At 68.8% G+C, this 18,871-nt stretch overlaps 5 protein-coding genes across 5 annotated transcripts; 4 read left to right on the forward strand and 1 right to left on the reverse strand.

Moving 5' to 3' along the window:
• Nucleotides 1-144: 144 nt before the first annotated feature.
• Nucleotides 145-1,962, reverse strand: RNF208 (ring finger protein 208). The gene is made up of 2 exons (XM_039220717.1): nt 1,850-1,962; nt 145-1,636 (listed from the first exon to the last, which is right to left on the reverse strand). The coding sequence occupies exon 2, from the start codon at nt 1,105-1,107 to the stop codon at nt 310-312; it is 798 nt and encodes a 265-aa protein (XP_039076648.1). The 5' UTR covers nt 1,108-1,636; nt 1,850-1,962; the 3' UTR covers nt 145-309.
• A 543-nt stretch (nt 1,963-2,505) lies between these two features.
• On the forward strand, nt 2,506-3,687 carry LOC120222797 (skin secretory protein xP2-like). Its single transcript, XM_039220779.1, has 3 exons — nt 2,506-2,795; nt 2,886-3,165; nt 3,274-3,687. Exons 1-3 carry the CDS (start codon nt 2,608-2,610, stop codon nt 3,685-3,687), a joined length of 882 nt encoding a protein of 293 aa, XP_039076710.1. The 5' UTR covers nt 2,506-2,607.
• A 772-nt stretch (nt 3,688-4,459) lies between these two features.
• CYSRT1 (cysteine rich tail 1) lies at nt 4,460-5,770 on the forward strand. Its single transcript, XM_039220777.1, has 2 exons — nt 4,460-4,841; nt 5,122-5,770. The coding sequence occupies exon 2, from the start codon at nt 5,130-5,132 to the stop codon at nt 5,535-5,537; it is 408 nt and encodes a 135-aa protein (XP_039076708.1). The 5' UTR covers nt 4,460-4,841; nt 5,122-5,129; the 3' UTR covers nt 5,538-5,770.
• Nucleotides 5,771-7,574: 1,804 nt separating this feature from the next.
• LOC120222765 (RING finger protein 224-like) lies at nt 7,575-8,439 on the forward strand. Its single transcript, XM_039220718.1, is given in 4 exon segments — nt 7,575-7,612; nt 7,614-7,638; nt 7,640-7,674; nt 7,968-8,439. Coding segments are annotated over 4 exon segments (570 nt in total).
• Nucleotides 8,440-10,803: 2,364 nt separating this feature from the next.
• Nucleotides 10,804-15,447, forward strand: SLC34A3 (solute carrier family 34 member 3). The gene is made up of 12 exons (XM_039220766.1): nt 10,804-10,888; nt 11,147-11,236; nt 11,694-11,822; nt 11,915-12,058; nt 12,134-12,245; nt 12,328-12,523; nt 12,705-12,794; nt 12,891-12,984; nt 13,062-13,229; nt 13,312-13,428; nt 13,516-13,640; nt 14,869-15,447. Exons 1-12 carry the CDS (start codon nt 10,804-10,806, stop codon nt 15,331-15,333), a joined length of 1,815 nt encoding a protein of 604 aa, XP_039076697.1. The 3' UTR covers nt 15,334-15,447.
• The last annotated feature ends 3,424 nt before the right edge of the window (nt 15,448-18,871 follow it).

The following is an 18,871-nucleotide window of genomic DNA, read 5'->3' on the forward strand; positions in this document are numbered from 1 at the left end:
GCCTGGCCCCTCCCTGGCAAACAGAGCAGGCTGACCCCAAGAGGCACGGGGCCTCCCTCTGGTGGCTCCAGGCCAGACCCTGTCTGGGCTGCAGCCCCGGGCCCAGGCCGCAAGAGCAGGCTTCAGTCCAGGGAACAAGGTGCAAACTTTGGCAAAGAGTTTTAATGGCAGAGTTGTTTGCAGCGACAATGCCACACGGGGAGGGGCCAGAAGCTGTGGTGGGCGAGGGGTCAACAGGCGACAGGGCAGGGCCGGATCCCTGAAGAAGCGGCGAGCAAGGACTGGCGGGCAGCGGCGAGCGGGTGGGTGCTACATGATGGAGCAGGCGGACAGCGGATTCCGCACGTGGCAGGTGCACGCGGCCCCACAGTACTGCCGGAAGGTCTGGTAGCAGCTGCCCTCCGGCTCGCCCCCCCACTGGCCCCCGGACGGGGCGGTCAGCGCCTCGGGTGGCAGGCGGCTCAAAATGGACGTGTTGACGGCTAGTGCGGCCAGGCCGTAGTCAGTGAAGAGCACAGTCTCCCGGCGGCAGGTGGGACAGGAGATGAACTTGTACTTGGGGCAGGACTCATAGAGAATCTGCAGGCACTGCTCACACACAGAGTGCAGGCAGGACAGCACCCGGGGCCGCCGCTGGGTGACGTTGTACGTGTGCCCGCAGGTGGGGCACTCCAGGGGCTCACCTGTAGCCGGGGCCGCCGTGGCAGGGGCCCCGGACGCGGCAGGGCCAGGCCGCACCACATACTGATTCACAATGACCTCGTCCGCTGGCGCCACTCGGGGGAAGCCCAGCTCCACACTGCCCTTTCGGGGCCGCCGTGGCAACGGAGGGGTGCGGGGCGCCCCATCTAAGGCGGGCATGTCCCCCCCACATGCCTGGTTGACGATGATCTCTGTGTCTGAGGGCCAGGCGCGTTTGGGTGCCAGAGCAGGGGTGGGCCTCGGTGCAGGTGGGAAGCAAGGGGCAGCCGCCTGCAGCTCAGGGAACTTCTCAGGGTGAACAATCTTCATGGCCTCCATCTTGAGGATGACATGGGGACCCTTCAGGCAGGACATGAGGAGGCCCGGCCAGCCACTGCCCACCTCGGGCCCAGGGTCAGCCGGCATCCGGCTGTCTCCAATCAGATTGGGTGCTCGGGTGGGCGGGGGCGTTGGGTGAGGCCGGGGAGGAGGAGAGGGAGCAGCATCCCGGTCCTGCCAGGCCTGGTGGGGACCCCGGCCGCCCCGAGGACTCCTGGGGGCGGCCGGCGAGAGCTGGGGCGGCAGGGCCCCCCCCAGTGGCCACAGTGGCTTCTCTGGTCCAGTCCTAGGAGGAGGAGGGAGGGGTGGGGGAGGAGGAGGGAGGCGGGGGCAGGGGAGTATAGGAGGCTGCCCTGGGCTGCAGGTCTGGCCCAGGGGCTCACCCAGGGTCTCTGGCTGCTGAGGCTGGCGAGGGGGCGTGGGGGGAGCTCCCCCTGCAGCCGAGGTCAGCAGTCCCTGAGCAGGGACATCCGGGCAGGCAGGGGCTAGGTGGGCCCCATGGCTCCAGGACAGGGCGCCCAGGGAAGGCAGCTAGCCTGAGCCCAGGCTGCAGGAGGCCCCAGGCCGCGGGCTCGGCGGCGGCGGGAGCAGAAGAGCGGCCTGGACCAGGCCCGAGCTGCAGGTGAGAGACAGCGTGAGGGCAGCGCCCGGGGCCCACCCTCACCCTGCACAAAAGACAGGGCTCCCGACCTCTGACCCTCACCCTCGCCGGACTTGGGACCCGGCCCCCTTCCCAGCCCCCGCCCCCAAGGCCCAACCCCCGCCGGGGTGGGAAGGGGAGGCGAGCCGCGACCCCGCGGCCGTCCCGCCCCGCCCCGCCCGAGCTCACCTGCCCCAGCCTGGCGTCCCCGGGCCGCGCGCCGCCGCCGCCGAGGTTGTCTCAAAGGCAGGCCCGGATGCGACGCCCGCGCCTCGGCCCCGCGGCTCCGGCGGCTCCGGCGGCTCCGGCGGCGACTTCGGGCGATGGCGCGGCACGGCGGCTCCCAGGGGCGCGGGGCGCGGGGCTCCGGGCAGCGCGGCGCGGCGGCAGGTGCGTGCGGAGCGTGGCGCGCTCTGCGGCGGAGGCGCGGGGACCGCAGTGCGCGCGGCTCCCGCCCGCGCCCGCAGCGCCACCCCCCGTCTGGGGACCCGCGCGGGGTCCGCGGGGCGGGGCCAGTCTCTCAGCCGCCCCTCCATCGCCTCGGGCCTGGCGCCGGCTCCCGGGGTTGCCCTTCCCCGCGGGCCGCGTGTGAGTCAGGACCCCCGCGTCACCCCTTTCCAGGACCCCCACCCCAGTCCTGCTTGGCCGACCCTGGGTCCAAGTCAAGTACCCCCACCCCCAATTCTAGAAGGGAAATCCTGTTTTCCCGAGCCCGAGGCCTCACAATGCCAGAGGGAGGAAGACAAGAGGAGCAGAGTGGTGGTCTCAGCAAAGCTGGTGCCCAGAGCCCCAACCGGGGGGGCTGCCCTGTGTCCGCCCAGAGAGTCGGGGTCTCTGCTGTCCCTCTACTGTGCCCCCAGTAGGATGCCTCGGGCTCACAGGTGTACCCAGGTTGTGCTCAACGCTGACAGGCTCAAAGAGGGTGATGTGACCATGAGGCTGAGCAGATGTGGGCAAGCAAGATATCAGAGGAGCGAATGGAGAGGTGGACAGTCGTTGGCAGAAGGCTCCAGGACAGGACTGACGGACAGATGGACGGGGTGACGGGTATGCGGAAGGTCAGACAGTCAGCGGGGCAGCCCATGGAGGACATGCACCTGCCCAGGGTGGGGTGGCCTTTCCGGCATCCCAGCAGGTCAGCACGTGCCCTGCTGTCACGTATTTGTGTGCTAAGCTGACCCCACCCAGCATGGAGGCCTCATTCCTTTCTGCTTCCTCAAGCCAGGCTTCCCTGCTTCCCTGGGGTCTACCCTCTGCCTATGGGGAACCCTCAGGCGCGAGAAAGGACAGAGGACGTGTCGGCAACTACCGGGCAGGGGACCACAGCTGACCCAACCCAGCTGCGGCGTGGCATGCTGGCTGGCACTCCCGTGACCGGCACCGGGCCCTGTGCTGACCCTGGACAGTCTCAGCCCCTTCTGGCCACAGCCCCGCTGCTCGGAACAGGCCCCACTGCACCGGGCTGCTGGCCGGGCCCCGCTCCTTCAGGGAGGCCGCTGCTCCTGGTGAGGAAGCCCAGGCGGGCAGAACAGACTGGAGGGGCGAGTCTGTCCCACGGGGCCTGACCTTGCTGCTGTGTGACCTCAGCCTACTGTCTGGGTCTGTTTCCAAAGCCACTGATCGCGAGCGGGCGTAGGAGGTGTGCAAGGGAGCAGGTGCCCGACGGGACGGGCAGCGAGAGCCTTATGGGCTCTGACGTGAAGACGGAGCAACGGAGAGGTCGCCGGTCAGGGGACGCCTGGGAGCCCAGCCTCAGCCTCCGGTTCGGATCCACGTCCCACCGGCCCGCTGGGCGCGCACCCCAGGAAGCGCCAGCCACCAAGCCCCGCCCCTTCCCGGAGGCCCCGCCCCTGGAGCGAGGCCCCGCCCCTCAGGCCCTCCTCCCCGAGCGCGCCCAAATCCGCGCCCCCGGAGCTCGGGTGGTCGGAGCTGAGCGGCCTAGGCCGTGTCCTGGACCGTCCGAGGCCAGCGGACCCCGAACCAGGTCTTTAGAGAAACCTTCGGGCGCGGAGGCTTCTGGGGAATAAAGTTCCCACCGGCCACCCCAGGCCTGCTTCACGCATGCGCCAGCCGCCGCCTCGCAGCAAGGGGCGGGGTCTGCAGGGGCAGTGGGTGGGGCTTCTGGAGCCTGCGCGCTGAGCCTCCGTCGTACACCTGCGAAGGACGCGGGTCTGGGGCCCGCTTCTCTGCACGCCCGGTGCCGCGACGGTGGGTCTCGTGTCTGGACCGGTCTCACTGGCCCCATGCAGCCCACTTCGGTCACCCTGGCCTCTGGGCCACCTCTGATTTGATCCCGCCGTTCCTGGGGGGTTCCCTTGGGCACCAAGGACTGGGGGTGCGAGTCCTGGCCCCACCCTACTGCCCAAATCACTGCGAGGGGGGCAGATCACCAGCGCCAGGCCCAGACCCAAGCACTCACACCCATTGTCACCCCTCCCCCCGCACGGTGACCCTGCGTGGCAAGTGCTGCCTGCCACCTCACAGATGAAAGCGGGAGACGCGGGTGGGGTGGGGAGCTGGAGGTCCCTGAGAGAGCCAAGGGAGGCAAGCTGCATTTTCAGACATGAGCTACAAAGGTCCCTTGTGATGAAGCCCCTGTCTTTGCCAATTGTAAGATCAGTTTTAGCAAAGGTGTGTAAATAAAACATTTTTTATCGGTCAGAAGCCTACAAACCTTGGAGCAGTCTGTGCTCTCAGACATCGTGGCCTCTGTCTGCCAGGGAGAGGCTGTTGGCTGAAGTGAGGACTTCTGCCCTCTGCCTCAAAACAGGGGTCCTGAGGTGTGCGAGCGATGGCCGGGGTTCCCAACCCCCCCCCCCCGCCCCAAGCCTGGGAGCTGAGGCTGACTTCAGGCTCCGCTCCTGCCCTCCCTCCTGGTGAGCTGCACGTCCTGGGAAGGCTGACGACGTGCCTCAGATGCATGGAGGCTGAGTCACCCGGGCTGGCAGTGCCCCTCGGAGCCCGGGCTTGGGGCCCCCACCCACCTGAGAAGGAAGGGTGGGTGGCTATGGGGCTGGAAGAGCTGAAGCCTCCTGGGATCTTGGGAACCCCATCTTTGAACTCCGCCCCACGGCCCCTCCCCTCCCCAGGAGGGAAAAGGCAGCTGCCAGTTGCCTGCCTCATAGGCACTGGGACCTGGCCCACAGGAGGAGAGGGGACCTCGCTGCCATCAGTACCGCAGGTGGGTCCTGGGCTGAGGGGCTTCCCTGCACTGGGGCTCAACCACGGGGACAGCCTAGCCACCCTCCCAGCCTCCCTGCCCCATCCCCCCCCCCGCCACGCAAGGAGGGCAGCTGGGAGACCTCGGCCCTCACACACATCTCACTCCCGTGCGCATGCACACTAGCCTCGTACACCCTGGCGTCTCCACAGCCTGGCTCTTTGCAGGGTGGGCACTCTCTTGGGGTGCAGCTCTGCCCCTCCACTGAGCTGATACCGTCTCCTCTGCCTGCCTCTGCCAGGCGGGGCCATGGATCCGCATGAGACGGTCGTCAAGAACCCGTATGCCCACGTCAGCATCCCTCGGGCTCACCTGCGGCCTGATCTGGGGCAGCAGCTGGAGGCGGCTCCCTCTTCCCGGGGGTCACAGCCTCTGCCTGTGGGGTCCTGCGCCTCAGAGCCCACCGGGCTCCTGCAGCCCACCGAGGAGGCCCCAGGGGGCAAGGGGGCCGCCCAGACCCAGGGCCAGCAGACCCGGCAGCAGCCCTGCAACCCCTACGGCGGCGCGCAGCGGCCGGCGGGACTGACCTACAGCGGCCTGCCGCCCGTCGGGCGCGGGGATGACATCGCCCACCACTGCTGCTGCTGTCCGTGCTGCTCCTGCTGCCACTGCCCTCGCTTCTGCCGCTGCCACAGCTGCTGCTGCGTCATCTCCTAGCCCGGCCCCTGCCGGTCCGAGGGACCTGCCGCAGGACCCCGACATGGCCCGGGCAGCCACTGGCCCGCTGTCATGGGCGCTGGCCGCTTTCCACCTTGGATAGGAGCATCCACCTGCCAAGGAGGCCAACGGCCCAGCGCTGGCCCCTTGAAACAGCCCTGGGCACTGGCTGTCACGGCGGGCCTGGGGACACCCTTGACCACCTCCCTCAGGGCCCACGGCCCTGGCAATAAAGCAGAGTGACCTTTGTTCTGGTGACTCTTCTCCGCTGCTGCCCCCCTGAAGCGGGTCCCGGGCTGAACACAGCCGCCGGCCTGAGCCCCTGTGGGCCATTCAGGGAAGGGGAGGCCGCTGATGACATTCTAACCTGCGCTGCAGGTCTCCAGTCCACCCTGAGGCTGGACGGGGGGTGGGAGTGTGTCCCCTGTTCGGGCCCAGCCAGGCCTGGCTTCAAGCTACCTTGAATTCCCTAGGGCTGAGGCCAAGCCTGAGAGACAGGCCGGTCAGTGGGCCAGAGGGTAGGAGGCTGCAGTGTGCGGAGCCGGCGGGCGGAGCCCGGAGGAAGGCCTGCAGGAGGCCGTGCTGGCGGGACCGTGGCGGGTGGGACTGGCGTTGGCCAGCTGCTCGGAGTGGGAGCCCAGGCAGCCGGGACCAAGCCCTGCCCGCCCGTGAGTCACTGCCCTGCCTCGGCCGGGGTGTTTTTCCGGTTCCCCGTGAAGCGTCCTATTCCTGAACGTCTGCTGTGCGGCACCCAAGCCATGCTGCTCGTCTGGTGTCCGGCCTCCAGGGCCTGGGCCTCCCGGACGAGGTGAGCAGAGAAGGGGCTGGCCAGTGAGGGCGCTCGGGGGACAGGTGTCCCCTCCGTCTGGACCGAGCAGCGTGCCATGCCTGCCTGGGGGGCGTGTGCAGAGCTGAGCTGCTCGGTGCTGTCATCACTCGCGGCCGGTGGGGGAGGCGGGGAGGCCAGGGCAAGGACTGAGTGGCAGGGCCACGCCAGAGGAGGAAGCCGAGCTGGCCTCGCCGGCCGGCCGGGTCCTGGCCACCCAGGGTGACTGGCCACAGGGCGAGACCCGTGTGTGGGTGAGTGGGTATGCCACTGGCCTGAGTGTACAGGGGCTCGGGTGTGCCGGTTTCCTGGCCCCTGCCCCGTGGCCTGCCTCTGAGAGGCTGACCCCACCCGGGGCAGCTACAGAAACCCGTTCCACCAGTCAGAGAGGCTGCGGACTGCCCGGACTGCCCGGGTGGTGGGAGTAGGGACTTCCTCCCAGCGGAGCAGCGAGGGGCCCGAGGGGCCTAATCCCATCCTGACCATTCTTGACACACTCCGTTCTGCTGCGCCCACAGCCATGGTCACTGGGCTGGCCTGGGGGCTATGGCCAGGCAGATGCTGGTGGGGGGGGGGTGTAGCCTCTGATGAGGGCGACCGGGGCTAGCCACAGCGCCCTGCACCTCAGGGAGCTTCTGGGTGGTCCCTGGGTGTGAGGGAGGGTCTCCACACCTGTGCTTGAGCACCCCCTTGGGGACTCGTGGGGCTGGCCACTGCCCTATGGTGGGGACGGAGGGGACAGACCAGGTGGGAGGAGGATGCCGGGACGACTTGGACACACACACTGTGATTGAGCTTCGGGGGGCAGGACCCCTCAGGGCTTGGCGCCGGGAGGGTCCGGGCACGTTGCCGGGAAGAGGCAGTGCTCGAGCTGGGAGCTGAGGATGGAGTCACACAGACCCAGGCTGGAAGGCGGTGGCGTTAAGAGGAGAGCGGCAGCGGGTCTGGGTGGCCAAGGTGGGCATGGGGGCTGTGGCGAGGTGTGGAGCCGGGCGCGCGTGGGGGCCCAGTGGAGCTGGGCTCGGGCATGAAGGGGCGGGGGCGCGGGGCTGAGGGCAGACTGGGTGGGGGTGAGGGGCGCCTTATCTCCTGCCGACTTGGTGCTGCTAGTGGATCCAGTTGCAAGCGCTTTGTGGCTGAAAGGAGAGCCCGCACCTGCCCGCAGCCGCCACCTGCCTCCCTGCTGACTCGCCTGTGCTCGGGGCCCCGTAATGCGAGCCCCAGGGAGGGAGCCGCAGGGCGCCCTGGGTCCCTCCCTCGAGCCCCGGACATCCTCTGACTGGGCAGTGCTGCCCAGCAGAGCCGATGCAGGTAAGAGAGGCCCGGGGCTTAGGCAGGCTGGGGGTGGGGTGGCCTGGAGCTGGGCAGGAGGGCCATGGAGAGCGACCAAACAGGGGCACAGGGTGCTGCCCAGTCGGCAGCGGCAGGAGCCCAGGCTGGGCCCAGACCCCGGCGTCTGGGGCCCGACTGGCCACCACCCACCCTCCGAGGTCGGCAGAGGCCCGGGCGCCCGCGCTCTGGGGCAGGCTCCTGGGGTCAGGGCCCAAACGGGCCCCGCAGAGGCAGGCAGGGTGGGCTGCAGCGGCCCTGCTCGCCTCCCCCAGGATGCTGCGGCCAGAGAGTTCCCGGGTCTCCGAGGAGGGGACAGCTGCTGGGAGCCGGCGCGGTGACTGCATCATCTGCTACTCGGCCTACGATCTCTCCGGGCACCTGCCGCGCCGCCTCTACTGCGGCCACACCTTCTGCCAGGCGTGCGTGCGACGGCTGGACACGGCGGCCCACGAGCAGCGCTGGATCCCCTGCCCACAGTGCCGCCAGAGCACACCCACGCCCCGGGGAGGGGTGGCCATGCTGGACCTCGACCTGGCCGCCTTCCTGGCTGTCAGGGCAGAGCGGGAGCCGGCTCGCGGGGAGCCCCAGCCTCCTGGGCCCCCCAAAGGCAGCACCGCCATCACTCGGCAGCCAGCCAGGCTCTGTCCCGCCTCGGGCACCCAGCCCCACTTCCCCCAGCCCAGACGCTGCTGTGGCTGCGACTGCGGCCTCTGCTGGGACACCCTGAGCAGTCCCGAGGTCTGAGTACCAGTGGCTGCCACTGCCGCCAGAGGACCTGCCGCCCACGGCTGGCCTGCCGTGGAAACTCCGACCCCCGCTCCGCCAGCCCAGAACGTCCTGGCCCCCACGCGGACACCCCTGGACCGCAGCCTAAGTGTGGGGGCTGCGCCCATAGTAACCGGCTACCTCCTGCCTGTCTTGGCCAGGATTCCGGGGCTTCAGGCTAGCCTGACTGTGTGCGGGGTGAGGGGTGCTGCACTCAGAGTCACCTGCAAGCCCAGTCCCCCAGGCCCGGACTCGGCTCAGAGGATGCCTCCATGGGTCTCTGCCTAAAAAGTCCCACAGGTGGGAGCCAGCGCAGAAAGCCGCCTCCCCACCCCCGGCTGGCAAGGCGTCCCTGTGAAGTCGGTTCATTCAGCAAAGCCCACTGAGCACCCACTATGTGTTGGGCACTGTTCTGGCAGGGTCCCCTGCAGGCGCAAAGTCCCTGCTGTGACAGCTGTCTGAGGAGAGGGCCCGGGCCCGGGCTAACCCTAGGCCCAGAGAGGGTGGGGGCCTGCCTGAGGTTGCACAGCTCAGTAGGAGCGCTCCCGCATTCGGCCTTTTCCTGGCCCTCAGCTGCCATCCGCCTCCCAGTGGCCACCGCACAGATCCCTCGGAGGCCCCAGAGCAGGTTCTGGACACAGACCCTCCCCCCGGCAATATCCCCATCCCCATCCAGAAAGAAGCTGTCACGCTGTCACTCAGGAGGCTCTGGGAGGGACTGCGGGGCCTGCTGGGCAGCGGGTGCAGGACAGGGGGGGACAAGAAAATTTGCTGAGAGGACACTCAGAAGCCTCCTCCTCCTCCTCCGGGGCAAAGTCCCCCAGGCACACCGCGATTGGTGGGCCGCAGCTGCCCCAGGGCGCCGCGGCCCAAGGGGGAGGGGCAGCAGGGAAGGGACCATCCCCAGAGGCAGCCACGAGCCACGGAGCCACGGAGCCAGTCAGGAGTGTCCTGAGGGAGGGGGCAGGACGGTTCGAGTCTGCTGGTCCAGGTGGCCCCCCGCCCCCGCCCCCAACTTGCAGACGGAGGCACAACGCCCTCCACCATCACCGCCCACCCCTGAGGCTGGGCCCAGCCCTGCCCTGGCCTGCGCGGGGCCTGACCTGTTAGACTTCAGGGGCTGGGGCTCCCCCCCCCCCCAGCTGGTGCAAAGGGCCTCGCTCCCACCCATCTGATGGGGTGGTCCGCAGAGCTCGGGGTGGACTTCCCAAAGGGCCCGCAGCCAACCAGCCAGAGCGCCAGCACCCTGCCCTGCCCTGGCCTGCCCGGGGCAGGCGGCACACAGTGTCTGGTCATGTCTCCCAGGGGTCTACCTGCGCTGGCCCCGCGCTCAGCCTGTGCCCCGCCTGCAGCACCCCCGGCCTGGCTCGGGGCCCATCCACGGAGAAAGCCCACTGGGAGAGGGCCGGGCTGGGCGCCCAGCGCAACGTGGACAAGACAGCCACCTGGGGCTGTGACAGGTACCCCTCGGGAGCCTCCACTCCTGGGTAAACATTAATGGGGCTCAGTGCACAGCAGGTCATGTGCGCACCCGGCGGATCTTTGACCGGGAGCTGCTCCCGCCCTGTGCTTCCTCCCCGCAGGTGCCCCCTCACCACCCTCACAGGTAGGAGCTTCCAGAACCAGGTGGGGCCCTGGGGACATCAGAACAAGGGCTGGGTGACCTCCTGGCCCAGGGCTCAGGCCCCACCTCCCCAGCTGAGGACGAGAGACAGGACGGAGGGTGACCGAAAGCTCTGTAGCACCTGGACCCTGGGGCCTGGGAGGGAGTTGGGGTAGATGACTAGACAGGGGATCCAGAGCCAGAGGGCTGGAGAGAGGAGCCTTGAGGTGAGGTGGGGGTGCCCAAGCCCCTTGCCCTGCCCCCATCACTGGGGGTGGGGCCCTTATCAGGCAGAGACGTCACCGTTTGGTATCAAATGCCAAAGTCTAAGCTGGGACCATCTGCAGCGTCCCCAATGACACCTGATAGGAGAGGTCCCCGGGTTCCCAGCTCTTAGCGACTTCCGGCACCCAGCACCCTGTGTCCTGGGCCACCCACCAAGTCTTCTTCCAGCCAGGACCAGCGAGGGAGCCAGGGAGCCAGGGCCCCCTTGACTCTGCCCCCCGAAACTGGACTGGGCTCGTCTGACAGCTGTCTGAGGTCACTATAGCCATCCCCCTGCAGATGGAGGAAGCGGGAAGTCAGCAAGGCCGGGGCTGAGGGGGGCTGGGGCGGGGGGACAGATCTCAGGTTAGAGGACCCCAGGACCTGGCAGGGCACGGGGAGGCTGTGTATCTGACCTGCTTTTCCCGCCCCCAGCAGATCCAGGCCTGGGCCTGGCCTGTCCCGGCCAGAAATCCATGCCGAGTTCCCGCACGGGTGGCCAGGTCCCCCCGCTTACTCTGGACACAGTTGGCCTGGTGGACCGGAGCCTGGGAAATGCAGGTACCAGGAGCCCCAGGGGACCAGGCCTCAGCCTGCCTCTCTGCCTACCCGCTCAGCCCCTGACCCACTGCTCTGTGTAAGTGGGGAGGGGACTCCTGCCCATCTCCATGGGGCCTCACGACAATTCTGGTTAGGGCCAGACAGGCTGGAGGCTCCCTTTCCTTTCTTTTGCCCCAAGCCCCTCTGCCACAGTCCCCGTCACCCCTCTGACTCCCCACCTGGGGTGTCCTTGGCCCTACTTCACCTTGACTCCTGCAGGGACCTCCGGTTCTGCCCCAGTCTTGGAAGCGGGGGAAATGGACCCCTGGGCCCTCCCTCAGCTAAAGGACACTGGCCAGTCCTGGAAAGGTAGGTCTTGAGGTGTTGGGTAATGGGCCAAATGGGGCTCTGACTCCCCAGGGTCTGAGCGTGGAAAAGGGTCCTGGGGGAGAGAGAGCAGGGAAGAAGTTTGCCTCAACAGGCCTTACAGAAGCCCACCACGCAGGCCACTGGCCCAGGGTCCCTCGTCCCTCAGATCAGCTGCCTGCCCCGTCTGGAGGGGAGCCCCCCCAGCCCAGCCCGCCCCTCCTTCTCCCTCCTGCTGGCCAGTGGGTTTCCGGGAGGTCCTGGGGGTGGTCTGCTTGGCCATCCTGCAAAGGAACAGAGAGGGGACGCAGACCCAGGCCCTGCCCTGTGCACAGACAAGAAGGGGGGCCCTGGCCCCGCTCCGGAGGGAGACTGAGGAGGAAGCGGCCTGGGAGGGGTGAGGGGCAGGGCAGGGCTGTGTGAGGGCGGGCACAGGGACAGCCCCGTCCTGTGTTCTCAGAGCTCAGCGTGGCCGGCAGAGTGCTCCGCGTGGTCATTGGCTTCCTCAAGGCCTGTGGACTCCTGGGCAGCCTCTATCTCTTCATCTGCTCCCTGGACATCCTCAGCTCTGCCTTCCAGCTGCTGAGCAGTGAGTGACGGTAGGGGGCGGGGGGCGGGGGGCGGTGGTGGTTGCAGGCGGCCTGCTGTGCACAGCCTCAGGGCGCCACTCTCCGGACACAGGCAAGGTGACTGGAGATATCTTTAAGGACAACGTGGTGCTGTCCAACCCTGTGGCTGGCCTGGTCATCGGTGTGCTGGTCACAGTTCTCGTCCAGAGCTCCAGCACGTCTTCTTCCATTGTGGTCAGCATGGTGGCCTCCCAATGTGAGTGCGCCCCTCTCCTGGGATGGCGGTGGCGGGGCGGAGCGCGGGAGGCTGACGCAGGCGGCCCCCCCACAGTGCTGACCGTCCAGGCGTGTGTACCCATCATCATGGGCGTCAACGTGGGCACGTCCATCACCAGCACCCTGGTCTCAATGGCACAGTCAGGGGACAGGGATGAGTTTCGGAGGTGAGTTGGGGGTTGGGGAGGGCTGGGGGCTGCGAGCCAGGCCCCCTGCTGAGGCCACCGACCACTCTGCCCAACGCGGCAGGGCCTTTGGCGGCTCAGCCGTTCACGGCATCTTCAACTGGCTCACGGTGCTGATCTTGCTGCCACTGGAGAGCGCCACCGCCCTGCTGGAGAGGCTCAGCGCCCTGGCTCTGGGCGCCACCAGCCTGGAGCCCGGGGGGCGTGCGCCCGACATCCTCAAGGTGCTAACGCAGCCTCTCACGCACCTCATTGTGCAGGTGAGGAAAGTGCTGCCCTCCGGAGCCCCTTCGTGCCTGGGAAGGCGGCACTTGGGGGAGGGGTGGAGCCCCTGCCCTGGGTGGAGGGGGGGCGGGGAGGAGAGGGCAGAAGCGGCGGGCTGGGGGCGTGAGTCCAGGCGAGCCCCGGTCCCGCAGCGGTCACAACCCGTCTCTCCCCCAGCTGGACACCGATGTGATTGCAAGCACTGCCACGGGCAACGCCACCAACAGCAGCGTCATCAAGCAATGGTGCGGCACCAGGGAGCTGATGGTGAGATGCCTCTGACCCCTGACCTCTGACCTTCCGAGCCGCTCAGTCCCGCCGGCACCGGGCCAGTCCTGAGCCTGCCCTGCCTCGCCTCCCCAGGCCCCGGGGAACAGCAGCGACTGTGGAGCAGCTGACCTCGGCCCCTGCCCGGAGAGGAACGACACGGCTGCGGCTGCGGTGGAGCTGCTGCCCTGTGAGGTCCCGCCCCCTCCGCCCGCCCCGCCGTCCGCTCCCCTCCCTCCCCCCTCACCAGCCCCGCCCCGCCCCTAGGCCACCACCTGTTCGTGGGCACCACGCTCACCGACCTGGCCGTGGGCTTCATCCTGCTGGCCGCCTCCCTGCTGCTGCTCTGCGCCTGCCTCGTCCTCGTCGTCAAGCTGCTCAACTCCGTGCTGCGCGGCCGCATCGCCCAGGCCGTGAGGAAGGTCATCAACGCTGGTGCGGCCAGAATGGGGGCCTGGGGGTGGGGGCGGGGCTGGGAGGCAGGCGGGGGGGTGACCCGGTTCCCCCCACCCTGCAGACTTCCCCTTCCCATTCAGCTGGCTCAGCGGCTACCTGGCCATCCTGGTGGGCGCCGGCCTGACCTTCGTGCTCCAGAGCAGCAGTGTCTTCACAGCGGCCATCGTGCCGCTCATGGGTGAGTGCCGGGGGCAGGCGCGGGGCCCTGGGGCGTAGGCGCAAGGGCTCAGGCCCCAGCGGTGACCCACCCCCCCGCTTCCCCCAGGGGTCGGGGTGATCAGCCTCGAGCGCGCCTATCCCCTCTTCCTGGGCTCCAACATCGGCACGACCACCACAGCCCTCCTGGCCGCCCTGGCCAGTCCTGCGGACATGCTGCTTAGTGCCCTCCAGGTACCACCCCTGCCCCTTCCCCGGCCCTCCCAACCCGGGCCTCGGGTGCCCCCTTGGGCTCAGCGCCCTCCTGGCCTTGGCCCAAGCTCTGCTGGGACCCACAGCCCCAACTCGTCGAACCCCAGGGCTCCTGTGGGCATCTCTTGGGGCCCCGACCCCAGTCTCGCGCCCCTGGACCCCGTCGTTTCAAGGATCATGGGGTCTCGGGCGCCTTCTCTTTTTTTCTGGCAGCCCCTACCCAGGGGTTCCTCAGGGCATCTCCGTGCTCCACTCCCACCTCTGTGCTGCTGGCTGTGCTCCTTCAAGACACCCTGGCCTGGGGGGGCCTCAAGCCCTTCTACTGCACCTCCTCTGGGATGCAGAACCACCTAAACCCAACAGGTCCCTACCGGACATCATGCCCTCTTTCCGCCAAAGCCCCACCCACCTCACCGGCGCCGGGTGTGCCAAGCTCTCCTTGCCCGAGGCCGCAATCCTGCCTCCGGGATGCCTCCCTCTAGTCCCCTAGCTCTGTGCCCCACACCCAGTCACATTCAGTGCTGCCGAGTCCATCTCTAAGTCACCCCTGCTTTGGCCCACTGCCCTGGCTCAAGTTTCCGTCCTCCACTGGCTCTGCCTCGGTGCCCAGGCAGGCGCAGCTCCTGAAAAGCCCAGATCTTCTGCCCACCAGCAGATGGGCCCCAGCCCTCCCCGCCATCCACCTGCATTTTTACCTCTGCTCTGTCCACTCAGACCCTCTCAGTGCAGGGCCCTGGCCCACCCCCTTCAGGAAGTCCTCCGGACTGCACCTTTCACACCGACTCAAGCCCAGCAGCCCCTGGAGGGGACTATGTTCCTTGCACGTGTGGCCCTGCACCGCCTCCCCACAGGAGCAAGGCAGAGCCCAGGGCTCTCAAGCGCACTCAGGGGGAAGGAGGGGGTCCCAGGCACGAGCTGTGGACAAGCTAACCAGCCCAGGGGAGGGCAGATCCATGTGGTCATCGGTGGCGCAGTCGGCAGCCTGGGGTGCAGGCTGGGCCCCCTAGCGCGTGGGGGAGAGGAGGCACCCACACCTGGCCGGATCTGCTGCCCTGGGTGGCAACAAGCGGACCTCCAACCGGCTCTGGACTTCGCGCCCTCTGGGCTGGGGGCGGGGGGCGGGGAGATGAGGAGCGGGTGTCCCGGGGAGCCGGGGGGGACCTGGGTGCCAGGCCCAGGCTCTCAGCCCGCCCGCCTTCTGGACCTCTAGGTTGCCCTCATCCACTTCTTTTTCAACCTGGCTGGCATCCTGCTGTGGTACGTGGTGCCAGTCCTGCGGCTGCCCATCCCGCTGGCCAAGCGCTTCGGGGACGTGACTGCCAAGTACCGCTGGGTGGCCATCGCCTACTTGCTGCTCAGCTTTCTGCTGCTGCCGCTGGCCGCCTTCGGGCTGTCCCTGGCAGGGAGCACGGTGCTGGCCGCGGTGGGGGGCCCCCTGGTGGGGCTGGCGCTCCTCGTCGTCCTGCTCAACGTGCTGCAGCGGCGCCGGCCCGCCTGGCTGCCGCGGCCTCTGCGCTCCTGGGCCTGCCTCCCGCTCTGGCTCCACTCTCTGGAGCCCTGGGACCGCCTGGTGGGCCGCTGCTGCCCCCGCAGGGCCCGCGGCCCCCCTCCGGCCGCCGCCAAGGAGGTGCACTGCTACGAGAACCCTGAGGTCCTGGCCTCCCAGCAGGTGTGAAGGGCGGGCACCACCGCTCCGCGGACCTGTGCGTGCGCCGGGGGGTCCCAGCAGCGGGAGCCCTCTGAGTCCCCTTGCTCGGCTCCCTTGCAAATAAACAAGGCTGTAACCCGGGCGTGAGTGGTCTTCACTCCCCCGCCTGGGGACGGCCCCTGAGCTGGCTCCGAGGGGACGTGCAGGTGGGCAAGCGCCAGCTGTCCCCTGCCTGACACTCAGGACCCACTGCAAGCCCGTGTGGGTGCGGGCACGCAGCTAACCCCCGAGCCCCAGGCCGGAACCGTTTCTCTCCTGAGCCTCCAGGGACAGAAGGTGCCAAGTGGCCGCCCCTCCCGAGGTGGAGACGCCCCTCCGAGAGAATCTGGTCTGCGGAGGCCGGACGTGGCGGGGGCCCTTCCCCGTGGGTGCAGCAGGGAGAGCCAGCGGCAGAAGACGTGCCCTCGGAGCCAGGCGTGGGCAGCCTCTCCCGGGGCCAGCCCCACGGGTCCCGCAGATGCACAGGGAGCGAGGAGGGCGCTGTGGGGACCAGGCGGCCGCAGGGCAGTGTCCGGGGAGGCACAGGGCTGCCATGGGCCCAAGCGGGGCAGGCACTCAGCAACCCTCCCCAGGAAGCAGATCCTGTGGGTGACCCCTCGAGCCACCTGCACCTGGAGCCCATGCGTCCCCAAGCCCCTCGGCTCTGACACTGACTCTGACAGCTGAGCGCTGTCACCCCCACCTGAGGGTGCAGCCCCCTGCCTGGGCTCCAGCCTGCCCCCTGCCCCTCCCTGCAGAGGTGGCCGCAGCTTGTCCACCTGGCAGCCCGTAAGCTGACTCCAGGGAGTCTGGGCCCCCCTACTCCCACCCCAGGGCTTCACACGACACCTCCCTCCCCCCCAAAGTGAAAGCTCCTTCAGTATCACATCCGGGGCCCAGGACGCGTGCGCCGGGGGGCGCATGCCTGCCTCCGTTGGGGCGGCGATGACCCCGGGCAGGGCTCCGGCGTCCCCAGTTGTTAGAACTCCAGGGAGCGCTGCCTCCTCCGCAGGCCCTCTGGGGCTTCCCGCCTGGACCCAGGGCGGAGAGGCCCCAACGCTCGGGAGGAGGCCTGGGCCACTTCTCGGCCCGGGTCCCGCCCTTCCACTCCCGTCAGAACTCCCAGACCTCCCCCTGCCGCCCGCCGCCAGCTCTCGGTCCCCTCACTCCCCGTGTCCCCGGCCCCCCCCAGCAAGCTCCCAGGCCTCCTAAGCCTGGGGTTCACTGCCCACTGAGGGAGGTGACTATTGTTCTGGGGCTCACGGGAGCCGGCCCCCGGCGGCAGGCTCATCCACGCCCACTTGGTGCCCCCTGATTTCCGTGACCTCAGGACGCGCCCAGGGTGGACATCAGCCTCATGGTCCCTCTGATGGAAGTTCCCGGAGGTGGGGCTGGGCCTGGCTAGTTCCCTGGGGAGATGGGGGGGGGGGTGGTGGTGCAAGTTTTCTGTCGCCACTGTGCGGACACAGAGGGAGGGGAAGAAAGCACGCCATGCACCCCTCCTTCCGGGGCAGCTGAGGCCACCCACAAAGGCTGACTGCGGGTCCTTTGAGGCCGTGAAGGACTGTCTGCCTGCTGCCCTGCCTGGCGGTAACGCAGCCTCCCGCTGGGACCATGGCCACCAGTACACGGGGCCTGCGTTTGTGGATGCCGCCAACAGCTGCAGGCTGGGGCGGGAGGGCCGGGCGCCCGGCTCGCCCACGGCCCCTGCCCAGGCCTCCCAGCGCGTCTGGCCCTTTCTGCCCTGCACCGCTCAAGGCCGGGGGCCCAGGCCCGCTGCCCCACTAAGGCCCATCTCTGCACTGTGGCAGGAACTCCTGCGGTTCTGCGCGGGGGGGTGGCGCGGGGCCCTCAGGCCCCGAGCGGCAGCAGCCACCTTGGTCCTTGGGCTCAAGGCTGAGAGCCGCCGGGAGGCTTGTACTGTCTTGTTCCCGGTGTCCATCCCACTGTGGCAGTGGGAAGGGCAAGGGGCACAGCCTGGCGCCTCCGCGCTCTGAGGCTCACCCCTGGGCAGACACACAGCCTCTACTCGTGGAGGCGCCACGCTGAGCTGTGGGCACAGGTCACTGGAAGCAGGGGCCTCTGCCAGGGGCGATGTCAGGCCACCCAGCCTGGGGGAGGGGGATGAAGCCAGAAGGCTCTAACCCCAAAGGACAGCCTTCCTCACGGGCGGAACCTCTGAGCTTCTCTCCTTCTCCCCCAGTTTGTGGGTTCAGGACTGCCGCAGAGCCAGGGCCTTGGCGCCTGCTGCTCGCGCAGCTGAGCTACTTTGCAGGGCACTGTGAGGAAGCCAGGGTGCCAGGCAGCGACCGTGGGCGCAGCACTTGCTGAGCGGGGAAGACCCCTGGGCGACAGAGGCGGGGCCCACCTTCCCGGGCAGGTACGTGGGGGAGGGGCTGGTTCCCCAGGCCCCGCGGGGACTGACGCGCTGACTCACCCTCCAGGCCGGGACCGCGGTCCGGGGGAGCGCAGCTGCAGCCCTCTCCGGGGGATGCCAATGCTAAGCTCTGCGCCAGCCTGCAGCTTGTCTCCACAATCTCATCCAGATTCAGTTTCGGACGCTGCATCCACAATAGGCTGTAAGGTCGCACGGACACCACAGTAACGCGGGGGGCACGCGGGGGGCACGCGGGGGGCACGTTCCCTTTAGAGAACGCAACCAGGTATTGCCCCCAACACCCCTGGGCTGGGAGACAAAGGAAAGTAGGAAGTTCGCTAAGAAAGCCAGAATCTAGAGAGGCTCCAGCGCCCGCAGCAAGGGAGGGAGTTCAATGCAGACCCGAGTGTGATTTCGTTGTTTTAAAATGTTACAAAACGTGTGCAAACGAAGTTTTTAAAACGACGGATTATAACTACGACCACGTGTAACTTAACTGTTGTTTTTCTTTTTTTCTTCATAAACTTGAGGGAACAAGTTAACCTGGGTTAAGCCCAGGTATGGTGGCGGCAGGGACGGGAAGCCCGGAGGTCCGGGGCCCGCCCTCGTTTCCACGCAGCTCTGCGCGCCCCTGGGGCCGAGGCTCCCGGCGACCGGCGCGGGGCCAGCTCCGTCTCCACAACAAGTGCGCGGCCGCCGGGCGGGCCCCCGCCCTCCCCTCCCCTGCCCAGGCCCCACGTGCTCCCTCACCTGACCGCCCCCGGAGCGGGCGTTTGGAGCGAGGGGGGCAGCCGGGAACCGCCGGGCCTCGCCCACACGCCCGTCTCGGCGCCGCCCCCGCCCCCTCGTTCCGTTCCCGGGGGTCCGAGGCAGCCGGGCCGGAGAAGGAGCTCGGCGGGCCGGGTCCGCGCGCCCGTCACCCGGGGCTGCGGTCTCCTGCACGCGTGCGCGCCCGGCCCTGCGCCGCGGCCGCCCCGCGTTTCCCGGGGCGCGGACCGGGGACGGCGCCCACCCCGCGCCCGCGCCTCGGCCCTTCCCGCCGGCCCTCCCCGGGGCGACCAGTCCCGGCCCGAGCCCGCAGCCCGCCCCGCCCGCGCGCGTCCCCGCGGCACTGCGGCGGTTACCAGGACGCTGGCCCTCGGTCGGCGT

The sequence above is a fragment of the Hyaena hyaena genome, unplaced genomic scaffold (assembly GCF_003009895.1).
Source record: "Hyaena hyaena isolate Hyena2069 unplaced genomic scaffold, ASM300989v1 scaffold_911, whole genome shotgun sequence".
In the NCBI taxonomy this organism is placed as follows: domain Eukaryota; kingdom Metazoa; phylum Chordata; class Mammalia; order Carnivora; family Hyaenidae; genus Hyaena; species Hyaena hyaena.

What these genes read in the sequence shown, in the direction of transcription:
- RNF208 (XM_039220717.1), bottom strand. Translation starts at nt 1,107, where the DNA reads ATGCCGGCTGACCCTGGGCCCGAGGTGGGCAGTGGCTGGCCGGGCCTC.
- LOC120222797 (XM_039220779.1), top strand. Translation starts at nt 2,608, where the DNA reads ATGTGGGCAAGCAAGATATCAGAGGAGCGAATGGAGAGGTGGACAGTC. An exon ending in CCTTTCCGGCATCCCAGCAG is followed by an intron (nt 2,796 to 2,885) that starts GTCAGCACGTGC and finishes TCCTCAAGCCAG; the next exon opens with GCTTCCCTGCTTCCCTGGGG. An exon ending in CAGGGAGGCCGCTGCTCCTG is followed by an intron (nt 3,166 to 3,273) that starts GTGAGGAAGCCC and finishes CTGTTTCCAAAG; the next exon opens with CCACTGATCGCGAGCGGGCG.
- CYSRT1 (XM_039220777.1), top strand. Translation starts at nt 5,130, where the DNA reads ATGGATCCGCATGAGACGGTCGTCAAGAACCCGTATGCCCACGTCAGC.
- SLC34A3 (XM_039220766.1), top strand. Translation starts at nt 10,804, where the DNA reads ATGCCGAGTTCCCGCACGGGTGGCCAGGTCCCCCCGCTTACTCTGGAC. An exon ending in CACTGGCCAGTCCTGGAAAG is followed by an intron (nt 11,237 to 11,693) that starts GTAGGTCTTGAG and finishes CTGTGTTCTCAG; the next exon opens with AGCTCAGCGTGGCCGGCAGA. An exon ending in TGCTGCTTAGTGCCCTCCAG is followed by an intron (nt 13,641 to 14,868) that starts GTACCACCCCTG and finishes CTGGACCTCTAG; the next exon opens with GTTGCCCTCATCCACTTCTT.